At 39.1% G+C, this 21,310-nt stretch overlaps 1 protein-coding gene across 2 annotated transcripts in view; it reads left to right on the top strand.

Moving 5' to 3' along the window:
- The window catches only part of RTKN2 (rhotekin 2), a 131,355-nt gene that overhangs the window by 3,410 nt on the left and 106,635 nt on the right, over positions 1-21,310 (top strand). The window contains exon 2 of one of the 2 annotated variants that reach the window (XM_027962251.3): positions 7,481-7,677. The exons of the other annotated variant lie outside the window; for it this stretch is intronic. Within the exon in view, the coding sequence (XP_027818052.2) occupies positions 7,481-7,677 (197 nt within the window). The remainder of the gene's footprint in view (positions 1-7,480; positions 7,678-21,310) is intronic. 2 annotated transcript variants of the gene reach the window in all.

Genomic DNA, 21,310 nt, shown 5'->3' with positions numbered 1-21,310 from the left:
TCTTAAACTTTAGTATATTTCTGTTTCCTACATTATCTAAGTTTTCACATCTAAGTCATCTATTTCATCCTTAGCCTTGCCCTAGCCCTTTAGTCTTATCAACCTAACTTCAAATACCTATGAGATGAGGCTTCCCTTTGACTTGATAGCAAGCCCTTATTGAGAGACATGCTTTTGTCATGTGTCCTCAGTTCAGTTCAGTCGCTCAGTCGTGTCCGACTCATTGCGACCCCATGAATCGCAGCACGCCAGGCCTCCCTGTCCATCACCAACTCCCAGAGTTCACTCAGACTCACGTCCATCGAGTCAGGGATGCCATCCAGCCATCTCATCCTCTGTCGTCCCCTTCTCCTCTGGCCCCCAATCCCTTCCAGCATCAGAGTCTTTTCCAGTGAGTCAACTCTTCGCATGAGGTGCCCAAAGTACTGGAGTTTCAGCTTTAGCATCATTCCTTCCAAAGAAATCCCAGGGCTGATCTCCTTCAGAATGGACTGGTTGGATCTCCTTGCAGTCCAAGGGACTCTCAAGAGTCTTCTCCAACACCACAGGTCAAAAGCATCAATTCTTCAGTGCTCAGCCTTCTTCACAGTCCAACTCTCACATCCATACATGACCACAGGAAAAACCATAGCCTTGACTAGACGGACCTTAGTTGGCAAAGTAATGTCTCTGCTTTTGAATATGCTATCTAGGTTGGTCATAACTTTTCTTCCAAGGAGTAAGCGTCTTTTAATTTCATGGTTGCAGTCACCATCTGCAGTGATTTTGGAACCCCCAAAATAAAGTCTGACACTGTTTCCACATCTATTTGCCATGAAGTGATGGGACCGGATGCAATGATCTTCATTTTCTGAATGTTGAGATTTAGGCCAACTTTTTCACTCTCCACTTTAATTTTCATCAAGAGGCTTTTTAGCTCCTCTTCACTTACTGCCATAAGGGTGGTGTCATCTGCGTATCTGAGGTTATTGCTATTTCTCCCGGCAATCTTGATTCCAGCTTGTGTTCCTTCCAGTCCAGCGTTTCTCATGATGTACTCTGCATAGAAGTTAAATAAGCAGGGGGACAATATACAGCCTTGACGTACTCCTTTTCCTATTTGGAACCAGTCTGTTGTTCCATGTCCAGTTCTAACTGTTGCTTCCTGACCTGCATACAGATTTCTCAAGAGGCAGGTCAGGTGGTCTGGTATTCCCATCTCTTTCAGAAATTTCCACAGTTTATTGTGATCCACACAGTCAAAGGCTTTGGCATAGTCAATAAAGCAGAAATAGATGTTTTTCTGGAACTCTCTTGCTTTTTCCATGATCCAGCGGATGTTGGCAATTTGATTTCTGGTTCCTCTGCCTTTTCTAAAACCAGCTTGAACATCTGAAAGTTCATGGTTCACGTATTGCTGAAGCCTGGCTTGGAGAATTTTGAGCATTACTTTACTAGCATGTGAGATGAGGCAATTGTGTGGTAGTTTGAGCATTTTTTGGCATTGCCTTTCTTTGGGATTGGAATGAAAACTGACCTTTTCCAGTCCTGCGGCCACTGCTGAGTTTACCAAATTTGCTGGCATATTGAGTGCAGCACTTTCACAGCATCATCTGTCAGGATTTGAAACTGCTTAACTGGAATTCCATCACCTCCACTAGCTTTGTTCGTAGCGATGCTTTCCAAGCCCACTTGACTTTGCATTCCAGGATGTCCGGCTCTAGATTAGTGATCCCACCATCGTGATTATCTGGGTCATGAAGATCTTTTTTGTACAGCTCTTCTGTGTATTCTTGCCACCTCTTCTTAATATCTTCTGCTTCTGTTAGATCCATACCATTTCTGTCGTTTATCGAGCCCATCTTTGCATGAAATGTTCCCTTGGTATCTCTAATTTTCTTGAAGAGATCTCTAGTCTTTCCCATTCTGTTGTTTTCCTCTATTTCTTTGCATTGATTGCTGAAGAAGGCTTCCTTATCTCTCCTTGCTATTCTTTTGGAACTCTGCATTCAGATGCTTATATCTTTCCTTTTCTTTTGCTTTTCGCCTCTCTTCTTTTCACAGCTATTTGTAAGCCCTCCCCAGACAGCCATTTTGCTTTTTTGCATTTCTTTTCCATAGGAATGGTCTTGATCCCTGTCTCCTGGACAATGTCACGAACCTCATTCCACAGTTCATCAGGCACTCTATCTATCAGATCTAGTCCCTTAAATCTATTTCTCACTTCCACTGTATAATCATAAGGGATTTGATTTAGTTCATACCTGAATGGTCTAGTGGTTTTCCCTACTTTCTTCAATTTAAGTCTGAATTTGGCAATAAGGAGTTCATGATCTGAGCCATAGTCAGCTCCTGGTCTTGTTTTTGTTGACTGTATAGAGCTTCTCCATCTTTGGCTGCAAGAATATAATCAATCTGATTTTGGTGTTGACCATCTGGTGATGTCCATGTGTAGAGTCTTCTCTTGTATTGTTGGAAGAAGGTGTTTGCTATGACCAGTGCATTTTCTTGGCAAAACTCTATTATCTTTGCCCTGCTTCATTCCGCATTCCAAGGCCAAATTTGCCTGTTACTCCAGGTGTTTCTTGACTTCCTACTTTTGCATTCCAGTCCCCTAGAATGAAAAGGACATCTTCTTCGGGTGTTAGTTTTAAAAGGTCTTGTAGGTCTTCATAGAACCATTCAACTTCAGCTTCTTCAGTGTTACTGGTTGGGGCATAGACTTGGATAACTGTGATATTGAATGGTTTGCCTTGGAAACGAACAGAGATCATTCTTTCGTTTTTGAGATTGCATCTAAGGACTGCATTTCGGACTCTTTTGTTGACCATGATGGCTACTCCATTTCTTCTGAGGGATTCCTGCCCGCAGTAGCAGATATAATGGTCATCTGAGTTAAATTCACCCATTCCAGTCCATTTTAGTTCACAGATTCCTAGAATGTCGGTGTCCTAGTCAGTCTTGACTCTACCAACATGATTTTAGTTGCCTGCTCTCTCTCTGAGGTCAGTAAGCATCTCCATTGAATGCTTACTGTCATTACACAATCACTGTTCTCACTGTGGTTGGCACTAGACATCACTCCTAGCCTTGGAAAGCTTTGTACCCCTTTTTAACTAAAACCAAATCCTGTGACTCCATGAAGCTTTTCTTATTTAGAGTAGTTTCCTTGACCAGAGATGTTTTTTCTCTATATAAAGCATAGATGTGTACTGTACATTCTGGTGTGGTAGTGGTGGTTTAGTCACTTAGCTGTGTCCGACTCTTGTAATCCCATGGGCTATAGCCAACCAGGCTCCCCTGTCCATGGGATTTCCCGGGCAAAGATACTGGAGTGGGTTGACATTTCCTTCTCCAGGGGATCTTCTTGACCCAGAGATCATATAGTATATACTACAGTAAGAGAACTTGTATGGAGAACGCAAAACTGGTCGTTTTGTTTCTCCACAAATACATTAAAAACAGAAGCTAATACAACATTTTAAATCAACTATACTCCAGAAAAAAAAATACACTTAATTTATCCCACTTGTATAAGCCCTCCAAGATCCACAACCACTCACTGTAGAGTAAGGGAGGTAAGGTCACGGTTTACTATGTATGTTAATTTGGCCGGGTTAGGGATCAGCAAACCAGGTCTGTAAAGGGACACATGGTAAATATTTTCAGTTTTGTGGGCCACATAGTCTCTTGAAATTATTCAGTTCTGCCTTTGTAGCTTGAAAGTAGCCATAGACAATAGAAATGGGCGTGACTGTGCGCCAGTACAAGTTTATTTACAAAAACAGGCACTGGGTTAACTATAGTTAGCTGCCCCCTGCTCTGAAGGATGTGTGTGCTCAGTAACTCAGTTGTGACTCTCTGCGACCCCATGGACTGTATGTAGTCCTCCAAGCTCCTCTGTCCATGGGATTTTCCAGGCAAGAATACTGAAATGGTTTGCCATTTCTTTTTCCAGGTGATCTTCCTGACCCAGGGATCGAACTTGCATCTCCTGCATTGGCATGCAGTTTATCACTGAGCCACTGGGAAGCCTGATCTAAAGGATCAGTTCAGTTCAGTCGCTCAGTCATGTCTGACTCTGCGACCCCATGGACTGCAGCATGCCAGACTTCCCTGTCCGTCACCCAACTCCCGAAGCTTGGTCAAACTCATGTCCATCGAGTTGGTGATGCCATCCAACTATCTCCTTCTCTGTCGTCCCCTTCTCCTCCCGCCTTCAATCTTTCCCGGCATCAGGGTCTTTTCCGACGAGTCTGTTCTTTGCATTAGAATTCTAATATCTGCCAGCTGTATCTCATTTCTTTAATGAACTTTTAATCTTACAAATACTGTAAGTTTTTTTAAAGCCCTGACTGTACATTTCCTTTCTCCACTCTACTCCAAGCCTCTCCAGTTTTATGAAGTCTTGATCAATAATTGATGAAGAGAGACAATCTTCATTTACAGGATAGAAACCTTAGAAATCAATTCCTTAGTGTTTTTGTGGCCACCTGCTGGTTCCTTAAGGTTTCTGCAGTTTTCCAGATTGCTGGGGAATATCAAGAAGTCCAGCGCTGGTTCTCTACCTGGACTGTGCACTGAATCACCAAAGGAACTTAAAAAAACAAAAAATGTGCAGGTTCCACTTCCAAAAATCCTAATTGTTTGTTTTTCTTTGCCTGAGGTGATTCTAATGTATAGCCAGCTTTAAGAATGACTGTGCTAGTTCAACGGGCTGCCTCATACTACTATTTAAAAAGAAAACTTGAATTTAATGGCACCAGATGGTATTTGTTTATATTTGAGTTGTGGAGTAGTTTTTCATCCCAGTTTCAAGTTGCTCTGTAAGTGTGCTCTCCAATACTAACCTGCCTGCCAGAGTTTATTTCTATAGACCTGTGGGTCACACAGATAATTCTTGTAATTGATAACTAGTTACATTAAAAAGGAATTTACTTTGGGACTGACAAGTCATAAAAAGATGAGATGGAGCTGTTGAAATTCAGTCGTGTAAAGAAGGAAAAGTAGCAAATGACTACATTTATATAGTACATCAGTTTTGAGTTATGCTACAAAAGAAGGTTTTTATATAGTGATTACATGATGTAATTATAGAACATAATTAAATCTGTTTCTGCATGTGAATAGTACATTTGATGGATTTGGATAGTCAAGTTAAATCATCTACAGTTTTTCTTTTCGAGTAATCTTCATATGCAGAGTACATCATGAGAAACGCTGGACTGGAAGAAGCACAAGCTGGAATCAAGATTGCCAGGAGAAATATCAATAACCTCAGATATGCAGATGATACCACCCTCATGGCAGAAAGTGAAGAGGAACTAAAAAGCCTCTTGATGAAAGTGAAAGAGGAGAGTGAAAAAGTTGGCTTAAAGCTCAACATTCAGAAAATGAAGATCATGGTATCTGGTCCCATCACTTCATGGCAAATGGATGGGGAAACAGTGGAAACGGTGTCAGACTTTACTTTTTTGGGCTCCAAAATCACTGCAGATGGTGACTGCAGCCATGAAATTAAAAGACGCTTACTCCTTGGAAGGAAAGTTACGGCCAACCTAGATAGCATATTCAAAAGCAGAGGCATTACTTTGCCAACAAAGGTCCATCTAGTCAAGGCTATGGTTTTTCCTGTGGTCATGTATGGATGTGAGAGTTGGACTGTAAAGAAAGCTGAGTGCCGAAGAATTGATGCTTTTGAACTGTGGTGTTGGAGAAGACTCTTCAGAGTCCCTGAACTACAAGGAGATCCAACCAGTCCATTCTAAAGGAGATCAGTCCTGGGTGTTCATTGGAAGGATTGATGCTAAAGCTGAAACTCCAGTACTTTGGCCACCTCATGCAAAGATTTGACTCATTGGAAAAGACCCTGATGCTGGAAGGGATTGGGGGCAGGAGCAGAAGGAGACGACAGGGGATGAGGTGGCTGGATGGCATCACCAACTCGATGGACATGAGTTTGAGGGAACTCTGGGAGTTGGTGATGGACAGGGAGGCCTGGCGTGCTGCTATTCATGGGGTCGCAAAGAGACATGACTGAGCGACTGAACTGAATTGAATCTTCATAGACTATTGCTCTAACTTTTCTGCTTTTTAAAAAAGATTGTCTTTTCAGTATCTGAAACTTTTTTTATTAGATTCATTCATATTTTTGATACAGATTTTATATCATTTAAAAGGTAAATTATAGCATTCTTTTTTTTTAACCACAGAAACCAAGGTGATCTATTTTTAGAAGTAGACGTACTGAAGCATTAACACATTTGTAGGACAGTAAAAAGTAACAACTTAGCAACTAAACATCAAAATAAGTATCTAGTGATTTATAATTTTTTTTAAAGTCACTGAATCAAATCAGAAGAGTATGTATCAATTTATAGAATTTTGACGTTGTATCTGAAACTTGCTTTTAGAGCCAGGATGTTACAAGATCATTGTGCAGAATGAAAGACTTTCAGAACTAAAATAACTGAGTAGTTTCATGGTGACTCTTAAAGCTAAAATAAATTTATACAAAACTGTGTTCTAAATCTCTGGTCCAGGAAGCTAAAGCTCCTGACATTTTCTTAGTACGGTGCTTTGACTCTCTTGCTTCTGAGATTTTATTTACATTGCTTACTCTAACAAATAGCCTGTTAACCTCTCTGCTGTGAAACCTTAGTTCCTTTATTCAACATCTCTTCTTTTAGGAAGGTTTTCCTTGGTTAATTCAGTATCATCAGTTAACATCTTGCCTTTTCACAGTGCAGCTTATGTGAAACATACATAGGCTATACTGTTCACCTTGGTTATTATATTTTTGTGTTGTTTTCCTAAGGTTGCCATAACAAGGTACAAAAATTGAATGGCTTAAAACAACAGAAATTTTTTCTGTCACAGTTTTGGAGTCCAAAAGTATCTGTAGGGCCATGTTCCTGCTGAAGGGACTAGAGAAGAATCTGTCCTTGCCTTTTACAGCTTCTGATGGTTGCTGGCAATATTGGTGTTCCTTGGCTTGTAAACTCATCACTGCAGTCTTTACCTGCATCTTCACATAGAGTTCTCTGTGTGTCCCTCTGTTTCTCCATGTAACTTTGCTATGAGGCCAATAGTTATTGGATTTAGGGCCAAAATGAATCTAGTATGACCTCATCTTAACTAATTACATTTACAAAACTGTCCAGGTAAGGTCACATTCTGAGGTTCTGGGAGGACAAGAATGTTTTGGGGACACTGTTCAATCTTGTACAATTACAGTAAAAATATGTAGTATTTCTCACTTTTGTTTCTATTCTGTTTTTCTAGTAGATTATAAAGGCTCCCTAATAAAGCAAGATATTAAGATTTTGCAGAGAGTATTTAACAATTTTTATGCTATCATATATTAAAACTTTATTACTTTCTGGATATGTTATAAAATTATAATACTAGATAGTACATTTTTTGTTTTTTAGGAATATAAAGAAATACTATTCTGTGTTTTTCTGCCTTTTAAAATGCGTTTTTTCCTCTCTTTTCTAAGAACTGCAGCATTCAAGAAAAAATGGATTTGGAAATTCGAATACGAGAAGGAATATGGAAACTCCTTTCTTTGAGCACTCAAAAAGGCCAGATTTTGCAGGCAGTTAAGAATCTCATGGTGTGCAATGCTCGAATAATGGCTTACACGTTGGAGCTGCAGAAGTTAGAAGAGCAGGTTGCAAATCAAGCTGGAAAATGGTTAGTGGCATTGTTTACCCATGGTTTTTAATGTACTTAAATATTTACATTAAAAACACTGTGTGATTCAACCTTAAATTTAATTTAAAATGTCAAATCACCAAAGCTTTTAAAAAATATACTGAAGTAGCCTCTAGTATCATAAACATTTTGACAGTAGGGCTTAGAGTAAACTTACTATTAAGGCAGCAGTTTTTACTGGGCAGTTTTATTATGTTCATTACTTTAAGATTGTAAAATGAAGTGGTTAAGAGGCAAGGAGTGAGGAAATATTTTAAGAAGGATCAAGATTGATACTAGAGTATTAATGTGTACAAAGTAAATTTTAAAAAGCTGATTACTTAAACTGATAAAAGGTACTGAGAGAGGGAAACTTAGGTATAGAAGTTGAAATGAATAGGCAACAAAATTAAAGCTATGAATAAATAGAGCTAAAGGTATCAATGGGAGGGAGCTTAAAAATCAGCAATTCCCTTAGGATAGCTGTTTAATCTCTGTTTAATTTCTGAAGTAAAGAAAAATTTCTTTTCTACAGTTGACTTAATATTTACATTTTGAAAATTAAGATATATACTAAAAACCTAAAAATACCTTTTATATAATTAGTATTCACAATATGTCAAATAATTTTCACTATTATTTATCCCTGACATTATAAAATGAAGTTTTTCCAGTATCATAATCTAGGAAAATATTTTTCAGATACACATAACACTGGAATAAGTCAGTGCTTCCCAAATGGGCCAAATATATTACTTAGAGTACATGATTATGTGTCATAAGACAGGCAAAGCCAAAGAATAACTGTGGCATATCTTTTTGTAGCATGAATTTTTAGGATAAAGTGTGAGATATTTAGAAGTGTGGCTTAGTTTTATATTATGCTACTCACAGGGGTATACATTCCTTCTCCTAGCAATATTTTATCAAGGAGGGTTTATAACAACATTTTGTTTAGGAGGATTGTTTAAGTGGAAAAGTTTGAGAATCACTGGATTTTAAGTATAGGCATGCTCAGTTGTGTCCAGCTCTTTGGGACCCTATGGACTGTAGCCCGCCAGGCTCCTCTGTCCATGGGATTTTCCAGGCAAGAATACTGGAGTGGGTTGCCATTTCCTGCTCCACAGGATCTTCCCGACCTAGGGATCCAACCTGCGGCTCTTGCATCTTCTTTACCGCTGGGCCACCTGGGAAGCTGGCTTAAGTACAGTGTGGGACTAAACACTCAGTATTTTGTTGTCACTCACAGTTATGTAGAATGTTCCTCTGGGAATCACATCTGCCCTTCATATTTATGTTCTTTAAATATTTATAATGATTTGTGAACTGGCCATTTTATTAATTTGACAGTACAGCTTTCCTGAAGTTGCTGATTTGTAAAAATGTTAAATTGTCTTAATCCCTGTTGGATTTATATAACAAAGATAAGAAAAAAATATCTGGAACTCTCACCTGAAAATGTGTACAACTTTCAGTTTCTTTACTGATTATCTTTGATAAAAATAGCTTTGATGGTATATTTCTTTTATATTTCAACATTTATGTTTATCACTCATATAGAAACATTGCATCCGTTAATTATTATTTCTTTAAAAATCTGAATATTCTGTATGAATTATTTTGTTTACAACTTCTTTTTGTTATGTGCACATATAGTCCGAGGTCACTGATGAAATGTAACTGAAAATCGCAGTACTTTCTTTCTTATTACGTAAAAGAACCTAAAGATAAAAAGAATCCCGTGATAGTTTTTTTTAGTTCAAGAAAGTTATGTAAATTATGGCATTTGATTAATCAATCCAGTATTTATCAAATATCTACTACTTGTAGAACATTTACTAAATATTGTGCTAGTGTATTCAAATTCAAAGAACAGAATTTGTCAAAATGTGAGTATATTTGTATATTCAGCAGTGAAATACTTTACCTTCAGAGACTCAGTAGTCTATGCCTTTCTTCGTTTTGGTGGTCTTCAAGGTAGAAAAGTATTCCAGTTTTACTTTGCTGCCGGAACTTAAATAGCACTTTAATGAGTCTACTACCTAACACTAGTCTACCTTCTCTAAAATTTTATGATAAAATGTCAAAAAATTAATAGACTACATCTAGAGTTTTTCAAAGAAGAGTTAAATCACTATAAAATGATATCGTTAAGGAAGGCCTCGGAGAAGGCAATGGCACCTCACTCCAGTACTCTTGCCTGGAAAATCCCATGGACAGAGGGCTGCCGTCTGTGGGGTCGCACAGAGTCGGACACGACTGAAGCGACTTAGCAGCAGCAGCAGCAGCAGCAGCAAGGAAGGTCTAATGGAAGAATTGGATAGATAGAGTTTGGTTTGTTTAGTAGGAGGAAAGCAGGATTCCAAGAAAGAAAAAAAATCTCAAAAGTTTAGGATAAAAGACGAGCATGAATTATTCAGTTGCAGTGAAAAGATGTGTTTGGATGAAGCTGAAGATCAAGCCAAAGTGGGAAAGCATGTGGATAGCAAAGAATCAGGAAAGCTTACAGTGATAGGAGTTTAATTGGTATTTCCTGATAGTCTTTCCAGCTGGCATATTCTGTGCCAGGGCGTTTATAAATACCACATCACAAGCTGAGAAAGGTATAAACTACTTTATTGAAGATTTGGGATAGGGACTTAGAGATATTAAGTAACTGTTTCAAAGGGGACCCAGTGGTGTCTCTGTTTGGGATGTGAACCCCAATGACTTAAAAGCCAGGGAAAACTTAACCCTCCCCAAAGAAGCCATGTACTCTCTACTACCCCAAGCTACTCTAGTAAGTTATTTGAGGGCTTTATGTTCAGTTCATTGTTTGCTTATCTTTTATCATTTTATTTTCAACAAGAAAGAGGTATGATAAAGTGGGTTTTGGGGAAGGTTAACTGGCAGACCATTGAAAAGAATGGTGAGACAAAATAATGAAATAATCAATTTTTAAGGAAAATATTTAAGAACAAAGAGTCGGATACAACTGAGCAACTGAACAACAAATTTAAGAACAGACAGATGAAGTGAGCAAATAAGTGACTTTTGATGAGACCCTGGTGGCTCAGACGGTTAAGTGTTTGCCTACAATGTGAGAGACCTGGGTTCAGTCCCTGGGTTGGGAAGATCTCCTGGAGAAGGAAATGGCAACCCGCTCCAGTATTCCTGCCTGGAGAATCCCATGGATGGAGGAGCCTGATAGGCTACAGTCCATGGGGTCGCAAAGAGTCGGACACGACTGAGTGACTTCACTTTCACTTATAAAAACTAGTACATGAGTTTTGGATTTTTCTGATAGATATTCTCACAAGGTGTTCTCTACATAGAAACAAGCGTTCTGCAAACAGTTTCAGGTATTTCTTAATTTATTAGGAATTGTCTTGTAAGTAAACAAATAGTCTTGCTTCATTTTACAGTCTGGTTAACTGACATTTCAAGAAACAGTTAAGCCCTAATGCCCCAAGACCTGCATTCTGTGTAATGACTTAACTTCTGTATATGTGGAATAGTGCTAGTTTGGTACCATTTTTGGGAGAACTGAGAAAAAAGTAGTCATTTTCTGGTTTAGTTGAGGAACCCTACTTGATAAATCAGTGATATAGTCATATCATTTGCTCTTTTTTTAACCACCTGGGAATATTGATGACTGGTTAAATGTTCCCTTACTATAATACTCTAATAATGTAATGGAAGCCTTGTTCTCATTAACTTCTGGTATATTATCCACTTTTTACATCTAGATATGCAAAAAATATCTGGTTTGTGTAAAATCCATAGTAGAGTCAGAGTGACTCAGGAAAAAGTGAAGGGACTTACCTGGTTAAGAATCAGCCTGCCTGTGCAGGGGATATGGGTTTAATCCCTGGTTTGGGGAGATCCCACATGCTTCAGAACAATGGAGCCCACATGCCACAGCTACTGAGCTTGTGCTCTAGAGCCCGGGAGCCCGTGGTACCCGAAGCCTGTGAGCCCTAGAGCCCGGGAGCCCACGGTGCCCAAAGCCTGTGAGCCCTAGAGCCTGTGCTCTAGAGCCCAGGAGCCCGCGGTACCCGAAGCCTGTGAGCCCTAGAGCCCGGGAGACCGCGGTACCCGAAGCCTGTGAGCCCTAGAGCCCAGGAGCCTGCAGTACCCGTGGTACCCGAAGCCTGTGATCCCGGGAGCCCACGGTGCCTGAACCCTGTGAGCCCTAGAGCCCGGGAGGCCATGTTGCCTGAAGCCTGTGAGCCCTAGAGCCTGCGCTCTGCAACAAGAGAAGTCACCAGAATGAAAAGCCCATGTACTTCAATGAAGTGTAGCCCCCACTTGCCACACTAGAGAAAGCCTGCAGGCAGCAATGAAGACCCAGTGCAGCCCCCCACCCCCCCCAAAAAAGTGAAATATAGAAAGCTTTCTTGTTTGAGTAGACAGTAGCTAATAGGGGTAAGAGGTAGAGTGTGGACAGCTTACGGCCTTAGTTTAGAGGACAGGATTGCTTGTTTACAGCAGTCTGTCAATATGCTACTCTTTTAATTGGTGAGTAAAACTCACCACCATTTCCTGTATGTTATAGCTGTGTGTGTGCATGCGCGTGCACACACTCAAGTGCAATGTGAATTGTGCCTGGTTTATTGCAGTGTTCTGACCACTGTGCCAGACTCCTTTGTCTGTGGGATTTTCCAGACAAGAATATTGCAGTGGGTTGCCATTTCCTACTCCAGGGGATCTTCCCAACCCAGGGATCAAACCTGTGTCTCTTATGTGTCCTGCGTTATCAGGTGGATTCTTTAACACTGTGCCACCTGGGAAGTCTGTATAGCCATAAAGAATTGCTTATATTGGTTCATTTCTTAAAGACAGCTAATGGTTTCAATTTACTAAAATTCTTCAGATAGACACTGCATTCCACGATTTTTGTGGTCTGATCTCAAACTACTTCCATAATAGTTTACAAATTAGTTTGTTAATTTCTACTTTGCAAATTTATTTCAGCCAAATGCTTGGTCTGTATCTGCAAAACGGTTTTTGAATTTTCCTGCCCCTGCTTTTGTCTATACTGAAGTGTCCTATCTTCTGCTTCCATTTTACAAACCTTTTTTGTTCTGCCATACCTTACTTGCATCATCAAAGTTTCCTTCATAAGTGAGTTCAAAAAAAGATCATTTCTTACTTATGCTCATAGTAAGGACTCAAAAAATGATTATTTGCTTCCTCTTAGTTCTAGTAACATTTGAACCATGAATATCTCACTGTAACATACTATATTCTCTTTGGAATATGTATTTTCAATTACATGATAAACTTCTGGAGATGGGGACAATGAATCATACTTATTGGTGAAACAGAAATGATGCCTAGAGCTTGAAGGCAACTCAACTGATGTTGATTCTTTTCTCTTTCTACTTTGTATCCCCCAGAACACCTAATAGTGCTCTATAATTATTTAAGAACAGTTTAATTTGTGCTTCATAATGTTTTGTGTCATTCTCCCTTCCATGTGTATAATGAACAAATAGGGCTTATAATTTAATAATTGTTAATTATATGGCAGTTACTTCTTATTCTTCTTGCTACTTTATTCCTTGTTCTTAGGTTCTTACTGTTTTTGCTGGCCTCTGTGCTTGCCATGTTCTCAGTTGTCCTTTTTTACTCTCTACTTTGTTAACCTTTTTAAAATCAACTTTTTATTGTGAGACTTCATATGTAAAAACTTATAAGAATAGTATGATAGACGTCATCTTTATTCTCCACCTGGGAGTTTGCCGAATATGTCCACTCTTTCTGCGTCTTTATCTTCGTACTCATACACACGTGTGCCTGCGTGTGCACATGCACATTTTTCTTTGTGTTGAACCATTTGAAAATAAGTAGCAGACAACATGGGATGCATGCTTCAGTAGTTCAGCAGGTATCATCTAAAAACAAGAACATTTCCTACATAACCTAAATACGATTATCATATGTAAAATACTGACAGGAATTCCATAATAATCAACTAATATTCAGTCGATATTCAATTTATCCCAGTTGTGAAAAGAAAATTGTTTATAATTGCTTTTCTCAAATCAGAATTCAGTCAAGATTCATTTGATTATGTCTCTTTAGTTTCTTTAATCATTTTACCTTTTTTTTTTTTTTTTGGTCATTAATCAATAATTTATTTTATTTTTTAATTTTAATTTTTACTTCATTTTGCTTTACAATACTGTATTGGTTTTGCCATACATGTGACATGAATCTGCCACTGGTGTACATGAGTTCCCAATCCTGAACCCCCCTCCCACTTCCCTCCCCATATCATCTCTCTGGATCTTCCCTGTGCACCAGCCGCAAGCATCCTGTATCCTGTATCAAACGTAGACTGGTGATTCCTTTCTTACATGATAGTATACATGTTTCAATGCCATTCTCCCAAATCATCCCACCCTCTCCCTCTCCCACAGAGTCCAAAAGTCCATTCTATACATCTGTGTCTCTTGCTGTCTTGCATACAGGGTTATCATTACCATCTTTCTAAATCCCATATATATGTGTTAGTATACTGTATTGGTGTTTTTCTTTCTGGCTTGCTTCACTCTGTATAATAGGCTCCAGTTTCGTCCACCTCATTAGAACTGATTCAGATGTATTCTTTTTAATGGCTGAGTAATACTCCACTGTGTATATGTACCACAGCTTTCTTATCCATTCATCTGCTGATGAACATGTAGGTTGCTTCCATGTCCTGGCTATCGTAAACAGTGCTGCAATGAACATTGGGGTACATGTGTCTCTTTCAGTCTGGTTTCTTCAGTGTGTATGCCCAGCAGTGGGATTGCTGGGTTGTAAGGCAGTTCTATTTGCAATTTTTTAAGGAATCTCCACACTGTTCTCCATAGTGGCTGTACTAGTTTGCATTCCCACCAACAGTGTAAGAGGCTTCCCTTTTCTCCACACCCTCTCCAGCATTTATTGCTTTTGGACTTTTGGATAGCAGCCATTCTGACTGGTGTGAAATGGTACCTCATTGTGGTTTTGATTTGCATTTCTGTGATAATGAGTGATGTTGAGCATCTTTTCATGTATTTGTTAGCCATCTGTATGTCTACTTTGGAGAAATGTCTATTTAGTTCTTTGACCCATTTTTTGATTGGGTCTTTTATTTTTCTGGAATTGAGCTGCATAAGTTGCTTGTATATTTTTGAGATTAGTTGTTTGTCAGTTGCTTCATTTGCTGTTATTTTCTCCCATTCTGAAGGCTGTCTTTTCACCTTGCTTATAGTTTCCTTTGTTGTGCAGAAGCTTTTAATTTTAATTAGATCCCATTTGTTTATTTTTGCTTTTATTTCCAGTATTCTGGGAGGTGGATCATAGAGGATCCTGCTGTGATTTATGTCGCAGAGTGTTTTGCCTATGTTCTCCTCTACGAGTTTTATAGTTTCTGGTCTTACATTTAGATCTTTAATCCATTTTGAGTTTATTTTTATGTGCGGTGTTAGAAAGTGATCTAGTTTCATTCTTTTACAAGTGGTTGACCAGTTTTCCCAGCACCACTTGTTAAAGAGATTGTCTTTAATCCATTGTATATTCTTGCCTCCTTTGTCGAAGATAAGGTGTCCATATGTGTGTGGATTATTATCTGGGCTTTCTGTTTTGTTCCATTGATCTATATTTCTGTCTTTGTGCCAGTACCATACTGTCTTGATGACTGTGGCTTTGTAGTAGAGCCTGAAGTCAGACAGGTTGATTCCTCCAGTTCCATTCTTCTTTCTCAAGATTGCTTTGGCTATTGGAGGTTTTTTGTATTTCCATACAAATTGTGAAGTTACTTGTTCTAGCTCTGTGAAAAATACCGCTGGTAGCTTGATAGGGATTGCATTGAATCTGTAGATTGCTTTGGGTAGTATACTCATTTTCACTATATTGATTCTTCTGATCCATGAACATGGTATATTTCTCCATCTATTAGTGTCCTCTTTGATTTCTTTCATCAGTGTTTTATAGTTTTCTATATATAGGTCTTTATTTTCTTTAGGTAGGTATATTCCTAAGTATTTTATTCTTTTTGTTGCAATGATGAATGGAATTGTTTCCTTAATTTCTTTTTCTGTTTTCCCATTATTAGTGTATAGGAATGCAAGGGATTTCTTGTGTTGATTTTATATCCTGCAACTTTACTATATTCATTGATTATCTCTAGTAATTTTCTGGTGGAGTCTTTAGGGTTTTCTATGTAGAGGATCATGTCATCTGCAAACAGTGAGAGTTTTACTTCTTCTTTTCCAATTTGGATTCCTTTTATTTCTTTTTCTGCTCTGATTGCTGTGGCCAAAACTTCCAAAACTATGTTGAATGGTAGCGGTGAAAGTGGGCACCCTTGTCTTGTTCCTGACTTTAGGGGAAATGCTTTCAATTTTTCACCATTGAGGATAATGTTTGCTGTGGGTTTGTCATATATAGCTTTTATTATGTTGAGGTATGTTCTTTCTAGTCCTGCTTTCTGGAGAGTTTTTATCATAAATGGATGTTGAATTTTGTCAAAGGCTTTCTCTGCATCTATTGAGATAATCATATGGCTTTTATTTTTCAATTTGTTAATGTGGTGAATTACATTGATTGATTTGCGGATATTGAAGAATCCTTGCATCCCTGGGATAAAGCCCACTTGGTCATGGTGTATGATCTTTTTAATGTGTTGTTGGATTCTGATTGCTAGAATTTTGTTAAGGATTTTTGCATCTATGTTCATCAGTGATATTGGCCTGTAGTTTTCTTTTTTTTTTTTTAGCATCTTTGTCAGGTTTTGGTATTAGGGTGATGGTGGCTTCATAGAATGAGTTTGGAAGTTTACCCTCCTCTGCAATTTTCTGGAAGAGTTTGAGGAGGATAGGTGTTAGCACTTCTCTAAATTTTTGGTAGAATTCAGCTGTGAAGCCGTCTGGACCTGGGCTTTTGTTTGCTGGAAGATTTCTGATTACAATTTCAATTTCTGTGCTGGTGATGGGTCTGTTAAGATTTTCTGTTTCTTCCTGGTTCAGTTTTGGGAAGTTGTACTTTTCTAAGAATTTGTCGATTTCTTCCATGTTGTCCATTTTATTGGCATATAATTGCTGATAGTAGTCTCTTATGATCCTTTGTATTTCTGTGTTGTCTGTTGTGATCTCTCCATATCCATTTCTAATTTTATTGATTTGATTTTTCTCCCTTTGTTTCTTGATGATTCTGGCTAATGGTTTGTAAATTTTATTTATCCTTTCAAAGAACCAGCTTTTGGTTTTGTTGATTTTTGCTATGGTCTCTTTTGTTTCTTTTGCATTTATTTCTGCCCTAATTTTTAAGATTTCTTTCCTTCTACTAACCCTGGGGTTCTCCATTTCTTCCTTTTCTAGTTGCTTTAGGTGTAGAGTTAGGTTATTTATTTGACTTTTTTCTTGTTTCTTGAGGTATGCCTGTATTGCTATGAACTTTCCTCTTAGCACTGTTTTATAGTGTCCCACAGGTTTTGGGTTGTTGTGTTTTCATTTTCATTCGTTTCTATGCATATTTTGATTTCTTTTTTGATTTCTTCTGTGATTTGTTGGTTATTCAGAAGCGTGTTGTTCAGCCTCCATATGTTGGAATTTTTAATAGTTTTTCTCCTGTAATTGAGATCTAATCTTAATGCATTATGGTCAGAAAAGATGCTTGGAATGATTTCAATTTTTTGAATTTATCAAGGTTACATTTATGGCCTAGGATGTGATCTATCCTGGAGAAGGTTCTGTAAACACTTGAGAAAAAGGTGAAATTCACTGTTTTGGGGTGAAATGTTCTATAGATATCAATTAGGTCTAACTGGTCTATTGTATCATTTAAAGTTTGCGTTTCTTTGTTAATTTTCTGTTTAGTTGATCTATCCATAGGTGTGAGTGGGGCATTAAAGTCTCCCGCTATTATTGTGTTACTGTTAATTTCTGCTTTCATACTTGTTGGCATTTGTCTTACATATTGTGGTGCTCCTCTGTTGGGTGCATATATATTTATAATTGTTATATCTTCTTCTTGGATTGATCCTTTGAACACTATGTAGTGGCCTTCTTTGTCTCTTTTCACAGCCTTTGTTTTAAAGTCTGTTTTATCGGATATGAGTATTGCTACTCCTGCTTTCTTTTGGTCTCTATTTGCAGGAATATCTTTTTCCAGCCCTTCACTTTCAGTCTGTATGTGTCCCTTGTTTTGAGGTGAGTCTCTTGTAGGCAGTATATATAGGGGTCTTGTTTTTGTATCCATTCAGCCAGTCTGCCTTTTGGTTGGGGCATTCAACCCATTTACATTTAAGGTAATTATTGAGAAGTATGATCCCGTTGCCATTTACTTTATTGTTTTGGGTTCGGGTTTATATGCCCTTTTGTGTTTCCTGTCTAGAGAATATCCTTTAGCATTTGATGGGGAGCTGGTTTGGTGGTGCTGAATTCTCTCAGCTTTTGCTTGTCAGGAAAGCATTTGATTTCTCCTTCATATTTGAATGAGATCCTCGCTGGGTACAGTAATCTGGGCTGTAGGTTATTTTCTTTCATCACTTTAAGTATGTCTTGCCATTCCCTCTTAACCTGAAGAGTTTCTATTGAAAGATCTGCAGTTATGCTTATGGAAATCCCCTTGTGTGGTGTCTGTTGTTTTTCCCTTGCTGCTTTTAATATTTGTTCTTGTGTTTGATCTTTGTTAATTTGATTAATATGTGTCTTGAGGTGTTTCATCTTGGGTTTATCCTGTTTGGAACTCTCTGGGTTTCTTGGATTTGGGTGATTATTTCCTTCCCCATTTTAGGGAAGTTTTCAACTGTTATCTCCTCAAGGATTTTCTCATGGTCTTTCTTTTTGTCTTCTCCTTCTGGGATTCCTATAATTCGAATGTTGCAGTGTTTCATATTGTCCTGGAGGTCTCTGAGATTGTCCTGATTTCTTTTCATTCATTTTTCTTTTTTCTTCTCTGATTCATTTATTTCTACCATTCTATCTTCTTTTTCACTAATCCTGTCTTCTGCCTCTGTTATTCTACTATTTGTTGCCTCCAGAGTGTTTCTGATCTCATTCATTGCATTATTTGTTATATATTGACTCTCTCTTGTTTTTTCTAGGTCCTTGTTAAACCTTTCTTGCATCTTCTCAATCCTTGTCTCCACGCTATTTATCTGTGATTACATTTTGATTTCAAGATTTTAGATCATTTTCACTGTCATTATTTGGAATTCTTTCTCAGGTAGATTCCCTGTCTCTTCCTCTTTTGTTTGGTTTGGTGGGCATTTCTCCTGTTCCTTTACCTGCTGGGTATTCCTCTGTCTCTTTGTCTTTGTTATATTGCTGTGTTTGGGGTGGTCTTTCTGTAATTTGGGAATTTGTGGAATTCTCTTTGTTATGGAGTTTCCTTGCTATGGGTGGGATTGTATCAGTGGCTTGTCTAGGTTTCTTGGTTAGGGAAGCTTGTGTCGGAGTTCTGGTGGGTGGAGTTGGATTTCTTCTCTCTGGAGTGCAGTGAAGTGTCCAGTAATGAGTTATGAGATGCCCGTGGTTTTGGAGTAACTTTGAGCTGCCTGTATATTGAAGCTCAGGGGTGTGTTCCTGTGTTGCTGGAGAATTTGTGTGGTATGTCTTGCTCTGGAACTTGTTGGCCCTTGGGTAGTGCTTGGTTTCAGTGTAGGTATGGAGGCGTTTGATGAGCTCCTATCGATTAATGTTCCCTGGATTCAGGAGTTCTCTGATGTTCTCAGGATTTGGACTTAAGCCTCCTGCTTCTGGTTTACAGTTTTATTTTTACAATAGCCTCAAGACTTCTCCATCTATGCAGCACCGATGATAAAACATCTAGGTTAAAGATGAAATGTTTCTCCACATTGAGGAACACTCAGAGAGGTTCACTGAGTTACATGGAGAAGAGAAGAGGGTTGACTGGAATGAGATGAGGTGGGATCAAAAGAGGAGAGAGCCAGCTAGCCAGTAGTCACTTCCTTATGTGTATTCCTCAGTCTGGACTGCTCAGAGATGTTCACGGAGTTATACAGGGAAGAGGAGAGGGAGGAAGTAGACGGAGGTGGCCAGGCGGATAAAAGAGGGAAATGAAAAGGAGAGAGAGATCCAGCCAGTAACCAGTTCCCTAAGTGTTCTCCATCGTCTGGAACACACAGAGATTCACAGAGTTGGGTAGAGAAGAGAAGGGGGAGGGAGGAGACAGAGACAACCTGGTGGAGAAAAAGGAGAGTCCATGGAGGAGAGGGTGGTCAAGCCAGTAATTTCGCTCTTAGGTAAAATTGGGTACTGATGATTGGGTTTTTAAATGTACAAAATTGACAACAAATACCAAAAAGCAAAGATAAAAAATCTAGAGTAGAGTTTGGATTTTCATAAATACAATATTAAAGAAATGAAGAAGAAGAAGAGAAAAAAAACACAAAGTTACAAGAATTATTAAACAACAACAACAACAACCACAAAAAAATATATATACAGCATTTGCTTTAAAAATAAGGTTTTTCTTTTTAAAGTAATAGTAGGCTATAAAAATAAAAATTAAAGGAGAAAAAGAGGACATAAAAATTTGGAAAAGTTAAAAAAAAGAAAAGAAACAAACATCAACAAAACAAAACAAACAAAAAAAAGAGAATGATCGAACAAATAGTAAAGATATATCTCGGACTTTCTCTGGTGTTGTGGGCAGTGTGGGGTCACTTCCAAGGCGGTTCCCTCTGTTTAATTTCTTCTGTTTGCTGGTCTCTTCAGTGTCTGATTTCCGCCCTGACACGAGGAGGCAGTGGTGGACACTTTTTTTTTTAAGGCTCATTTGTTCAGTCGCGCTGTGGGGAGGGAGGGATGCTGCAAACAAATAACACTGGTGTGTGCTCTCAGTGTCTCAGCCCTGCTGGGCCTGCCTCTGCTCATGGCGCATACCATTCAGGCTCTATGTTGCACCACTGGGAACCATCTGAGGCCGGCCCTAGGCTGCATGTACCTCCCCGGTCTAAGATGCTCAGGCTCGGCTCTCAGGTAGCCCTCAGAGGCACAGATTCGGTTGGGCCTGCGTTTTGTGCCCTTCCCAGGTCTGAGTAGCTCAGGCGTTTGGCAAGCGCGGTTGTTGTGACTTACCGCCTTTCCCGTCCCTGCTGTTCAGTTTTCTGGGTGTACTGCTGGCGCCCCTTGTGAGGCAGATGGTGACTGTCCAGAACCCCCAGAAGTCATAGCAAAGAAGCCTGCTTGCAGTTTGGTAGGTAAAGTCTCTCCAGGGTTGTGATTGCCCCTTCCAGCCCTTAGGGCTCTGGCCGCCTGTCACCGGAGGGGGTTGGTCTGCAGCCGGCTATTTCTGTTCTGTCCTTTGTTCTGTGCGCGGTCCTGGCCGTGTCTTATGTTAGAGCTTTTCGCGTGGTAGCTATCCCACAGTCTGGTATGCTAGCCCAAGTTAGTTCGTTCTGGTTACACTCAGGGCATTCCAGCCTGATTCTTAAAAAGCACTGCAGCCCGCAACCTCCCTGCCCAGCCCCCACTTGCTAGTGGCAGATGCAGGCGTCTGCACTGCTTCTCTGCTGGGGGAGTTACCGTTGGGCTCATAATCTGTTGGTTTTAATTATTTATTTATTTTTCTTCCCTGTTATGTTGCCCTCTGTGCTTCCAAGGCTCACCACAGACTCAGCAGTGAGAGTGTTTCCTGGTGTTTGGAAACTTCT

The sequence above is a fragment of the Ovis aries genome, chromosome 25 (assembly GCF_016772045.2).
Source record: "Ovis aries strain OAR_USU_Benz2616 breed Rambouillet chromosome 25, ARS-UI_Ramb_v3.0, whole genome shotgun sequence".
Lineage (NCBI taxonomy): Eukaryota > Metazoa > Chordata > Mammalia > Artiodactyla > Bovidae > Ovis > Ovis aries.
Note: the sequence above shows the minus strand (reverse complement) of the source record. Positions and strands in the feature narration are given on the sequence as shown.